The sequence below is a fragment of the Medicago sativa genome, chromosome 8, assembly GCF_051527215.1.
Source record: "Medicago sativa cultivar Bolivia chromosome 8, Bolivia_mono, whole genome shotgun sequence".
NCBI classification, from domain to species: domain Eukaryota; kingdom Viridiplantae; phylum Streptophyta; class Magnoliopsida; order Fabales; family Fabaceae; genus Medicago; species Medicago sativa.
Genome location: NC_140756.1, coordinates 26267451 through 26280885, shown reverse-complemented (window position 1 = coordinate 26280885; position 13435 = coordinate 26267451). Strand labels below are relative to the sequence as shown.

At 33.7% G+C, this 13435-nt stretch overlaps 1 protein-coding gene and 1 long non-coding RNA gene across 2 annotated transcripts; both read right to left on the bottom strand.

Annotated features, from left to right (window-relative positions):
• Window positions 1-517: 517 nt before the first annotated feature.
• Window positions 518-3119, bottom strand: LOC146897957 (chitinase 2-like). Its single transcript, XM_085734424.1, has one exon. It carries the CDS (start codon window positions 2943-2945, stop codon window positions 1983-1985), a length of 963 nt encoding a protein of 320 aa, XP_085590550.1. The 5' UTR covers window positions 2946-3119; the 3' UTR covers window positions 518-1982.
• Window positions 3120-7062: 3943 nt separating this feature from the next.
• On the bottom strand, window positions 7063-9296 carry LOC146897956 (uncharacterized). The gene is made up of 2 exons (XR_015023347.1): window positions 9039-9296; window positions 7063-7282 (listed from the first exon to the last, which is right to left on the bottom strand). It is a non-coding gene; the product is annotated as an uncharacterized LOC146897956 (long non-coding RNA).
• Between the last annotated feature and the right edge of the window lie 4139 nt (window positions 9297-13435).

The window sequence follows — 13435 nt, the reverse complement described above, 5'->3', positions numbered from 1 at the left end:
TACAATATTAATTACTTTTTTCCAATTGTACACTAATTAATACTACTTTTACCACTCCTAATTCAATATATTCTACTTTGCATTTATGATAAAGAAGAATGCACCAATAGTTGATAAGGGCACTCAAAACCATTTTTCTCTCTCTTTCACTTATACACCCTCCAGTCACTAATATAAACAAAAATCCACTTTTTAGATACATTCAATTAATGATGTATGTGACATATAATAAAGACCACATACAATGTATCTAAAAAATAGATTTTTGCTTATATTAGTGACCGGAGGGTGTATACTTTTTCTTAATAAGTGTGAAATGAGCCCTGCCAAGGGCTCAGTTAAATTGGGACAAAGGGAGTATAAATATATATAATTGGTCTTAATGTACTGATGTGTAAAGTGTTATATATATAGAAATGAGATTCATTTTAAATCATAAAGAAATGTCAGCCATATTCAATTGTTTCTAATTATTAACTCATGAAAGGGGACTCAATATAGTAGTAGTATAAAAAAATAAAGATAAAAATAACATTCATTCATTATTAAAACAACGTACATAGAGCACAAGTAACCTGTGCGACACACAAATTAAAACACACACATGCAATAATCAAAGCTTTTTTGGGTCTTATTTAGAAGATGTATCAAACTACAGCAAGGAACGGCGTAGCTATCCCTTAGTTTGATAAATGACCCGAATAATTAAACATATAGAGATAGTGGATATGATAAGTTTAATTACCGGCTACATAGAGCTGGTAATTAATTATTACGAGGGATAGTTGTTATGATCAAGGTTCTAAATAACGGTCGCGGTCGCGATCGCGGTCGCGTTAAGGTTGTCGCGGTTTCGGCTGTAACGGACGTTGCGATACAAATAACGGTCTTCGCGGTGTGAATTAATCAAAATGTTTCACAAAACGTATTAAAACTATTTATATTATCATATAATGTATAATAACTTAGATTAATACTTTTTTCCATAATTATAACATGTTTAAAGTAAATATAATAATAAAAATAGACTACATTTAGTAAAGATAGAATGCTTGATAGATTGAAAAGAAATTAACTAATAAATAACTACTCATAGCATATCTTTAAACAAAGTCCATAATCAATTAACTACATTTAGTTCACATTACAATAACCTACTAATACATTTGAAAAAGTCTAATAAAAACTTATTGATTACACCACTAGTCACCACATGGTAGAACGACGTGCAGGATCATAACTTCCACTATCACCTTCATCATTGTTATTTCCACTTCCTCTAAATACTCAAATTAAGAGTGTCAATTTAAAATTACCTTGAACTTAAATAAGAGATGAATGCACACTTTTTCTTTTGAGTTTAATAAATAAATATATGAATAAACAAATAAACCATCTAAAATAATTATTAATTATTATTATTATTATTAATTTATTATTATTGAATGAAGAGTAAAGATGTGCATACGTGTGTGTATTGGCAACCAAGTGATAAAAAACCCAATTCACTAAAAAAAGAAAAAGAAAAACCAGAATCGCAAACCTGGGCAAGCAGAACGAACAAAGAACAGAACGAACAAGAAGCAAGAAACGGCAACACCAGAATCGCAAATCGCAAGCAGGAAGTAACAAAGAATCACACAACACTAGAAGAGTAACAACACAAGAGAAGCATGTTTGTTTGTCTGTTAGTTTACCAGTCCACCACCAGAGAAGAGAAGTAAGTAATTGATTTGTGTAAAAAAGATAAGATTCAGATTTGAGATTTGAGATGCCTGACTTTTCTGTACAAAAGATAAGATTCAGATTCCTTCTTCTCCTGTTCTTGTATTCTTGTGCTTTTTTTTTTAATTTGACATTTGATTCCTTCAAATTATTGAAGTTTCAAGTCTGTAACGGATCCGTAACGGCGTTTCTCGGCCGTAACGGCGTTACGGCGTTCCGTAACGGCCGTAACGGCGATTTTGCTGTGATTTTTGTTCTCAACGTGAAAACGTCCAAAAACGGTCACGGTGGCTGCCGATACCGATTTGTAACGGCCGCAATCCCGGTAACGTTCCGTTTTTTGAAACCTTGGTTATGATATCTCGTGCAATTTTCTCATAGTCATTAGCATTCCAAATGAAAATGCCACTGCGTTGAACCTTCATGAGATCGGAGCAACTCGCAACGAAGACATCTAGTGGAAGTGGAACATTACGTCCGTCACGTGGATCGGTGCTTGCTCCTACTAGGAGTTTTTCAAAAGTGTAACATTCCCTTGCGAGTCTAACATAGATCAGGTCTACAAAGTCAGTCTCGTCAGTGGGGTTAGGCTGCATGTAGAATTGGTAGTTAACCCAATTAATATCGTCACTGTGGTCCCTGTAGAGTAGCTTGTAGTGTTCATTAGTTTCATGGGATGGAGCAATGGACACCACATTGATACCTACCTCTTCCTTGAGTCTTTTTATAACGTCCCCAACGTAGTTGGAGAAATCTTCTTCATTGGTATTGATGTTGTCATAGAGAATATCAATGCCATCAAACGTGTAGTCTTGGATGATCTTTTTGAGCGAATCGACGGCATTATCACACCAGGATTCTTTTTCAATAGGAGAGAAAGGATATTTAGTAGGGGGAATATCCTTGTGCTTGATGATATCCTGCACACTTTGTATATCACGACCACCAATGCTAAGTACCACCTTGACCTTGGGATACTTGAGCTTGATATCCTGCACACGTGGTATACCGCAGATATCAAGATCCCAATCGGGATAGAATTTTCCGGTGCCTTTTCCATCTTCGTTGTAAGTCTCATGGGCAAAGGCCAAAATGACATGGAAATCGATTTCGTTGTAGTCAATATCAGGGAATATAAAAGATTTTGGGTATGGTTTCACGCCAATGTATTCTCGTAAAATGAATCGATCAACAGTGTTACCGGTGATGAGATGAGACATTGTGAAAGTTGGAATTTGGAGGAGTGACTACACTTAATTTCTTGGTTTAGATTTTGGTTGTGGTTGGGCTTGTTCGAATTAATGTCCAACTATTGATGCCCTTTTATAAGGTTTAGGTATCATGTCATGGCTTGTCTAATAACATTTGTGGACAGCATTTGTCTAATAATTTTTTCCATATATACAGTACAGTATACTTTTGTCTAATAATTTTTTCCATATATACAGTACAGTATACTTCTTCGGTCACTATTATAAGCAAAACTTCACTTTTAAGATAAATGGAATAATTAATGTATCTAATTTATAATAAAGACTAGATACATTAATTATACATTAATTATTCATTGTATCTAAAAAGTGAAATTTTGCTTATAATTGTGACCGGAAGGAGTATATTAATAAAACACCAAAGAATAAGAAAGCGATATGAATACATATAGTACCGTTCCTAGAGTTTTACGGGTCTTAATACATCATAATTTTTTTAGCTCATTGTGGTGTTTTTATTAGCTCTTCATTTCGTTGTTTTATTTAACTTTTCATTACCAAATAAATGTTTTTTAGGTAACATCTGAAAATAAATCAAACACTTCATAGACACCAAACCAAAATAAAATACCGTAGAAGTAGAGAACAATAACACTTGCGAAGTAGACTGATATTTTAGCAACTAAAAACATCGTATGTCAAATGCTGCTATTAACAACAAGAACAACAAAACAAAACAAAAAATGCTTAGTGGGCCACATAACCCCAAATGCGTCTCATATCGGTTTCATAATTATGAATGTGTCTCGAATGATATTCAAATTTGCAATCCTTTCAATCAATTCAAGAAATTTGACATTACTATATTGATATAATTTATTTTTTTGGAATCTTTGAAAGACGAGATTAAGACTAATTTCTCTAGTAAGCTCATTTTCAACTAAAATATAATTTGTTTTGTTATGAAAATAATCTCAATTTCGTGGATAATAAATATCACCAATATTTTTAATATTAGTGAGGAACATCATAAGGAACATAGGGCCCAAAAATTTATTACAACTTTCTTCGGTAATAAGCTTTTTGGGCACATTATTAAGAACAACCAATTTTTTTATAGGGAGGATGCATATAAAAATATGTGTTATACAGGCGTATACATAACAAATCAGGCCAAATGGGCCAAAAACATTAACGGCCTACAACCTAGCTCTTCATCGAAAATTGTTGTTCACACACATAAGAAGGTTGAAACACACATATAAAAGATCGTAATAACCCTCGACAAATAAATGCCGCCGATTCAACTATTCCTTGAAAGTTAACTGCCTCCTATTCCTGGTAAAAATCAATCTCTTAATTTTAAATAGTGAACAAATCAAATGGAAAAATGTTACCTTAAAATGCACAAACTCACGTTTGAGAAGACGAACACAATGATCATTCCACCTTTGAAATTGGCGTTCATGATCTTCAATGAAAAAGTGTGATGTCTTCTTCCTATAAGATTCTCTCTCAAAAGGATCCCATTTTCCCAATATTGCTATCAATGATTTCTCATCCACCCCATGTCCTGAAAATTACACCATTAATTCATCAAATATCATCAATTGGGAATGAATATTAAAATCAAAATTGAAAATGAAAATATGTAGTAATAATAATTTAATATGGTACAAGTTGAGAAATAGAGAAAATCAGAAAGCTTGAGTTATACTTTATATTTTTTTTAAGGTCTTCTAGGATTCATGGTCTCACTTAAGACCCAATGTTTAAGTAGACCTCACATTACTTTTGCTTAAAATAATTATTGTCATTGTACTATTGTTTTTTAATTGCAATTTACCTTGAATTTTTAATGTTATTGGTGGGACACAAATAGACATTTTGTTAGAGGATCTTCATTGGAGTGTTTGAGTACCTATTAGATACTATTATTAAAAAAATTATCAAAAAAAATAATATGTTCATGTGAGACCTGTTTAAAACCTCAAAATTGAGGATCTCCATTATGAGTACTCTAGAGATACAAGTTAACACTACCCATTTAAATTTAAATATATAAAAGGAGATAGGACATTGACATTGACAGGTCACTGTGTTGCATGTGGGCGTTACAGGTTATTCAATGCATACGTGAAACACATGCTTTTCATTTCAAATATGTGTGGACATATGCTGATCAACTAAGAGTCTTTGGCACATTAGGTTGAATTTTTTAATTTTTTTTTAAACTGGGATCATTTTTTATACAACAATCTCTTGTCGCAATTTTACAATATACACTATTTATATAACTTATATTGACCATATTTTTTAACTTATATATAAATACAAATGTTAGCATGTAAGGTGTTTTTTGATTTGTCTCGATGAATATTTTCAAAATATCAAATTTCTATAATTTTTTATTATTTATAATTAAGGATATTAATGGTAAAAGTTGTGTATTGACATGTGTGTGTAGTTGTTGTCTGCGACATGTATTTTGAAACGGAGAGAGTATAAAATAAATCATAAAGTAGTAATTCATAAATGATGGTTAAATACTTTATATTTGACACAAAGGTGATATGTCCGGAAATAAAATTAGGGAAATAAAATTAAGGTGATATGTCCGGAAATAAAATGATGGTTAAATACTTTATATTTGACACAAAGGTGATACTTTATATTTTCACAAGTATTAATTATCTTAACAAGTAACAATAATATTTAAAAACATTTTTTAAAGGGAATCATAGTTAAAAACATGTAACGTACTCTTGTCCTTCAAAAAAAAAATGTAACGTACTCTTGCAATTTAATTATTTTTTGATTGACTTCATCACATCCTTATTTATTAATTTTGTTACGTCTGGAGCAACTTAACCTAATTTTTTCCCGCTCATTTGTTTTATTAGGTTTGCAATTATTTAATCTAACAAATTTCATCTAAAAAAAATGCATTGCACACCAATTTCATTTCTATTCTCTTGCCTTTTTTTTGAAGAAAATATTTTCTACCATATCAATGATCTTACGGGTTAAAGATTATTTATTGGTCTCTATTATAGTGGAGAAAACCCGTGTGACGCACGGGTCAAAAGTCTAGTAATTAATTAATTTGAAGTTTAAGGACAATCAACTATAGTGTAAAACTATTGTAAAATCAAACTATAATAAAAAAAGTTTTTGTCAAATTTGCTTTAACATAGTCATTTTATCTTTTAAATAATACAACTTTATTACATTATTTTTTAAATAATTTCAACAAATCTCAGATCTAATTAAATGACTGTTTAAAAAAAATTAAAATAGCATATATCCTTTTTTATTCTACCAAAAAACATATCTTTTTTATTTTGTAAATGTCATAATACATTCTTTCTTTCTTTTGGTAAAAGTCATAGAATATTCTTATCTCGCATCCTTCATCTATACTATATATAAATAAAACAGGGGGACTTTGGAAGGATTTTGGGCTAACTTTTTTGTTATTTCAATTATACCCTTAAACAATATTTTTCTATAATAATGTTTATATTGTTGGTGTTATTAAAAAGATATGAATTTTTGTTATATTTGTTATATTATTGTTGTTATTAAAAAAGATAAATATGGTTTTTTGAGTTTGTTACATTTGAAAGTCACAAATATCTATACTTATAGTTTAAATTTATATCAAAATTCCCATATTTTTCGCGAAGGAAACAGTTGCGCAGATAAGTTGGCAAATATGGGTCATGCAATCACTGGTGCCATTTGGTTAGACACTCTCCCCGCCGGTGTGGTCCTTGATTTTTTTAGGGATAGATGTGGGCTTCCGAATTACAGATTTCCTTGACTATTTTTTTCGGGGTCTTTTGTTTTTGTTTCTTTTTTTTTGTTTTGTTTTTGTTGTTTCCTTTTGAGGGTTTTGGCCTAGTCCCCCCTCTTTTTGTAATTATTTTTCCCCCTTTTTTTTATAAATTATTTTGAATGTGGTGGCATAGGATGGAGGTGTCTCGGGGTGCCAACCTAGTTGGGATGTCGATGATACCGCTTGATGTTTGTCCACATTCCTTGCTTATAAAAAAAAGTATATAAAATATCGTTAGTAATTTATGTAACACCCATACCAGACGTATCTAGAAAGTCTGGCACGTGCGTTAATATTAGTACTGGATACATTAAAATATACAACAATTAAAAAACTTCGAATGAATAATATTTACATCAAGTTCCGTTCGTATAAATAATAATACAATACAACTCATCCATACGTAAAAATACATCCTTGAAGTCCATAACATCCTGCAGCTTCACGAACGAACCCTTGAAGTAATATCCATCCGGCTCCGAACATGCATAAACATCCTGCTTATCTGAAACAAATAAGGATTGGGATGAGACATAATGTCTCAGTGAGTTCCCCTAATCCTAGGCTATAGGCAACCTCAAGGGGAAACCTACGGTCACCACATGTCTACATTACAACCTGACGGTTGATTATACGTGTGTGGGGACATGCATACTTAGACGGTAGTGCATACTAGGGCCGTCATAGTCATATCTCACTTGTTTTAGGCTTCTCACTTATACATGTCATGGCGGTTGAGGGAACCTAAACCGCATTACCAAGTGTATGCTTTACGTCACAAGGCCTAAACATAAATTTCATAGCATAGTCATGACATGATTCTAATCCGGACGATTAGGGAAACCTAGGGTCGTCACGGCCATAGCTTTCTTTACTTGTTCTATACATAACTTGAACTTATCTTATAACATCTCATGCTCTTATACCTAACATATCGTACATGAATACATTCTTAAACATAATCATAGTCATAGCTTGCATAAACGTATCTAAGTTCATTTGTGTTAGCGTTGAACAAATATTATTATCTTGGTTCATTTTACGGATAGTCCCGGGTGGAGTAACCCCGAAATCAATCCCATACACGACCGATGTACGTACATCGGACTCCCTCGGTGTCGTGCGGGTCCCTTGCGGCTTAAACCGTTCCCCTTAGGTCGAGAACCTCCCGTATCCCCCTGGCGTGGATAACAAGAGACACGAGCACCTACGTCTTGTTACTCAGTGACATGCGGGTCCCTTACGGCTTGAATCGTTCTCATAATGAGAACCCCTTGTATCCCCCTGATGTGGATAACAAGAGACATGTCACCTACACTTACTAGTCATAGTCTTGTCGTGCATAAGTCAAACATAATCATACATACATGTTTACCTCGGAACCTTGATCGATCCGATTATTGGTAACCTATACTTGTTCATAAACATACCTAATCATGGTGAAGAGACTAACTAGTCAAACCACGGCTTACGTACTTGCTAAATCATACTAGCTCTTGTGCGAAGAGATTACACTTCGCGTCTTATCTTTCTAGGGATTCTTGCTAAACATACTAGTTCTCGACTAGCTAAGCCGAGGCTCTACATACATTCCCTTTCTTAGCTTATTACTACCCCATCATACTTAAGCTCTCTTGAGCCACCCTCGTGTTACATGCTAAGATTGCCACGATTAAGGATGCAAGGATCAATTGACGATGCGTGCAAATTTTCAATACTTTCTAAAGACCGAAAATGCCATAAACCCAAGTTACGAGCCGTTTACAAATTTCATGATTTGATAAAGCCAAACTTGTTCCAGTAGAAAGATAAATAAAAACAGTGAAAGAACACTTCGAAACGATCGCTACGGACCCCCACGCGACTGCCCCCAAGCACCCGGGCGCAGAACAACGCGAACGTTGTCCTGTCTGGGGCGCCTGGCGCCAGAGGGAGGGCGCCTAGCGCTGGCTCCCTGACTTGTGGGCGCCTAGCGCCCTTGGTCAGGCGCAGCGCTGTGAATTCTGCGTTTTCGCGTGTTCCGGCCGCGGGTTTTCGCCATTTTCGACCCAAAACTCGTCCAATTCGACCCTGTAATGCACCAAATCCATCCAACAACATACATAGACTTATTTAAACATATCTCATGGCAATTTTAACATATAAATCACAAGAATTGGTCAAGAGAACATTAGGGTTCTAAACCTCACATAAACATAATTCAATCCGTTCTAACATGAATTTACACAACCAAAGGTAGGTAAACTATCTATGGAACTCACCTAAACATGTTTCTTGCATAACTTCAAGCTTCAAGCATCAAACCCTAGCTTTTGATCCATTCTCAATCTTTAGCTTTCATCCAAAACCATGCTTAAATCTTTTCCTCCACTTGCTTCTTGCTTGCTAAACCACCTTAACCCTTGCTTGATCATGTTTAGAGGAAGATTGGATGATTAAAAGAGGAGAGGGAGGGCGTGGGTTAGAGAGAAGGAGGAGAGAATTCTCTTCTCAAAACCTAGAGAGAGAAAGAGCAATCACAAATGAGAGATTTTGAACCAAAATCACTTAAATACCCCTTTTTCAAGCAATTACCATTATGCCCTTGCCTTAAGCGTGTTCGATTGACTCTGATACATAAGTCCATACTTTACTAATATCACTTAATAATATCCTCCATCGTACATAACATTCTTCACCATACTCGTTTTCTATGACTCTTAGTCCTCGGATACGTTTGTCAGATAAACTTTCCATTAGCAGACGAGCGGGATGTTACAATTTACATGCAAATTTTTTATAAAACATCATTGATAATCTACACGCGTTATTTCAATAAAAAGAATGGAAAGACGGGTAAGTGGGTGCTCATCTTTCCGCTAGTATAAGGATCAAAAACATATTTAACCTTGTATATAATTGTTTTAGTAAAAGTAATCGTATATTTTTAGCTCAAATCCTTCATATATATAATCAAGAAAAATTTACCATTTTAAATAATAAAAAAACAAAAAAAAAACCTTCAACATTTCTGTTAAAAGAAAAACATCATCATCTGACCGTGAAAATCAATCTCTTAATTTTAAATAGAGAACAAATCAAATAGAAAAATGTTACCTTAAAATGCACAAACTCATGTTTGAGAAGGCGAACACAATGATGATCATTCCACCTTTGAAATTGGCGTTCATGATCTTCAATGAAAAAGTGTGAAGTCTTCTTCCTTTAAGATTCTCTCTCGAAAGGATCCCATTTTCCCAATACTGCTATCAATGATTTCTCATCCACCCCATGTCCTGAAAATTACACCATTAATTCATCAAATATCATCAATTGGGCATGAATATTAAAATCAATATTGAAAATGAAAATATATATATAGTAATAATAATTTTTTTTTTTGCTAAGCCAGAAGAAAGGACAGACATCGAGGGGAAACAACGACATCTCAACTAGGTTGGCACCCAGCAGAACCCCCATCCTATGCCGCCAATCTCAGAGAAAAATTTTATTAAAAAAAAGGGAAAAAGTTTACAAGAGGGGGGACTAGGCCAAATCCCTCAAAAGAAAACAAGAAACAATAAGGTTATATGGGTTATTGCTTGAGAAATAGAGAACCTGAGAAAGCTTGAGTTATTGCTTCTAACTCTTGATTGAATGCCATATTCTCGGTAATACTAATGCCAATATCGAGTAATTTAATTTGTATTTGCTATCAAATGGTATACATTAAGGTTATATGGGTTATGCACACACACACAATATTTTATGTTTTCCAAAAATCTAATTTTATTATTATGTTATTTTGCTATATATTTTTCTAAATTTTGTTAAGAATTTTATATGGCTAGATTTAATCAAATATTTGATGAAAATTTAAATTGAAGTCTTTTTTATTTGGGTGAAAAATTGCACAGTCTTTGAACATTGAAATATAACATGAAAATTATCTTAGTTAATTATTTTTAAAATTACAGAATATATTATCAAAGTAACAGCAGGACACATTATGTCAATAATGATGCTGTAACACCCATACCAGACGTATCTAGAAAGTCTAGCACGTGCGTTAATATTAGTATTGGATACATTAAAAATTTACAACATAAATTACATGCGAATGAATATTTATACAACAAATTGTGTTATTTATACTGGATACATTAAAATATACAACAATAAACATTCGAATGAATATTATTTACAACAACATGCGTTCGTACAAAGAAATACTACTCATCTTTTCTAAAGTATAATAAATATGTCCTTGAAATCCACGACCTCCTGCTGCGGGTACGAACGATCACATGTTGAAACATCCATTCGGCTACTAGCTTGCCATCCAACTTGTTTATCTGAAACAAATAAGGATTGAGATGAGACATAATGTCTCAGTGAGTTCCCCTAAATCCTAGGCTATAGGTAACCTCAGGGGAAACATACGGTCACCACGTGTCTACAATACAACCTGACGGTTGATTATATGTGTGTGGTCATGATTCCTAGACGGTAGTGCATACTAGACCCGTCATAGGCTTATCTTACTTGTTATAGGCTTCACTTCCTATACGTGTCATGGCGGTCGATGGGGAACTCTAAAACCGCATTGCCAAGTATACGCTCTACGTATCAAGGCTTAAGCATAACATAATCATGGCACGATTCTAAACCGGACGATTAGGGGAAACCTAAGATCTTCATCGTTTACATACTTGTCTTGCTCTATTCCATGCCTCGTACTTTTCTTATAGCAGCTAGTGCTCTTGTTCTTAAACATAAACTTGCATGGATTCATTCTTGCATAATCATGAACATAATCATAAAAATAACATGAATATATTATTTATATGTTGGGAAAACGGGGTGTTACAGGTGCATGATGGGAAAGTTTACCGTCGTCGAGGAGCTACTGAGGGTGGCAGGGTTGCCAGAGGTGGCAGAGGTGGTTGCAGGGGTGGTGGCAGAGGTGGTGGTGGTACGGGTGTAGTTATTAGGGGCTGATAGTATTTTATGTAATTTTAATGTTTGAATATTTTGGATAATTATGTTATGTACCATTTGGATAATTATGTTTTATTAAAGTTTGAAAATTATATTGTGTTGTTAATTTTGATGTTATAATTTGATTTTTTGGTTTGCATATGGTCAAAGGCAAAAAAAAAAAATTGACTGAATCAGCTCTAAAACAGAGGCTCAGCCAAAACAGATGGCTTCTGCCTCTGTACTGATGCAGTCTGGATTTTATAATCCGGACAGGTTTATCACTTTCCGCATTATACAATCTGGAACCATCGTTCACCACCCCTTTTTGTTGACTTTCAACGGGGTGATTTACACTTTTCGGATTATATAATCCGGAAGTTATCTACAATTTTCGAATTATATAATCTGAATCAATATATTCATAACTGACATCATCATCCATCAGGATGGATGAAGTGCCAAAATACACGAATAAATCCGAAATTTATATTCTGGAATGGGTTTGGATTATATAATCCGGACTAGGAGTATTTTGGAAAAAAAAAAAGGGCGCGCGAGGAAAACCACAGGGTGGGAAAAGTAAATCTCTAAGGTTTAGGTATCATGTCATGTGCATTTGTCTAATAATTTTTTCCATCGTGGAGAAATATGCATATACAGTATAATATATATCAAGAGAATAGTCCCTCAATAATCTATGTCCCTTCGGAATAAATAGTATTTTTAAGGTCCCTTTTGAGGTCTAATGTTCCTTCAAAAATTAAGAATGATCTAAAAATTATATTCTTCAATTATTGGAGAAGTTAAAATGGTCGTGACACCATATTTGAGTGATTGAAATACCATATTGACATCATAATATTATAGTAAAGTGGTCATAGTACCATAATTACTTGGTTTCAGTATTAAAAGAGTGGTCTAATACCATATTCGAGTTGTAATTCTCGAACAGTAACTAATCGCAGAGTTGTAGTTGAACTTGTTTTATCCTTGAGACGGCGTGGTTGATTTTGGGCAGTGCCACGTGTTATACCCTAATTTTGGACCTAAAAATACTTGTTTCTTCTTATCTTGCATTTCAAGCCATTTGATATGTCTCTGATCAATTGCATCTCTCTCTGCATTTTATTTCAATGTTATTCGCAAAATTCACATGCAAGGGTATTTTAGTCATTTCCTATGTCAAACTTCTCTCAGTCTTTCAAAATTTTGTTTGAGTCCTTTCAAGTAGTTTGAATCAGTCTCTGTTTCATTCTATGTCAAAATCCATTTTAAAAATTGCATTTGAAGTCATTTTGAGTCAGTTTTGCCCCTAGGGGCATTTTAGTCTTTTCAAGTGTCAAAGCTCTGTTTAAACCCTTAAAATTGTCTCCGAGTCTGTTAATTTTATGTGTATAAGTTCTTGCTTTAATGTCTTGTTAAAAATCCATTTTTAAATTGCATCTGAGTCATTCAGTGTTTTAGCCCCAGGGGCATTTTGGTCATTTCACACGAAATTTCAGCAGAGAGAGGTTACTTTAAAGTACCTCATTTAGGCCATTGGTTCGTTTTAGTCCGTTTTGTCAAATTTTAGTCGTTTCACTTTACGTTTAGTCAAATTACCATTTTTTATTCCAATTTTTTTTTTTTTTTTTTTTTTAGTTTTATTTTTTTTTAGTCCAAAATTTCCAATAATGGCATTTCAGTCCCTTTTAGT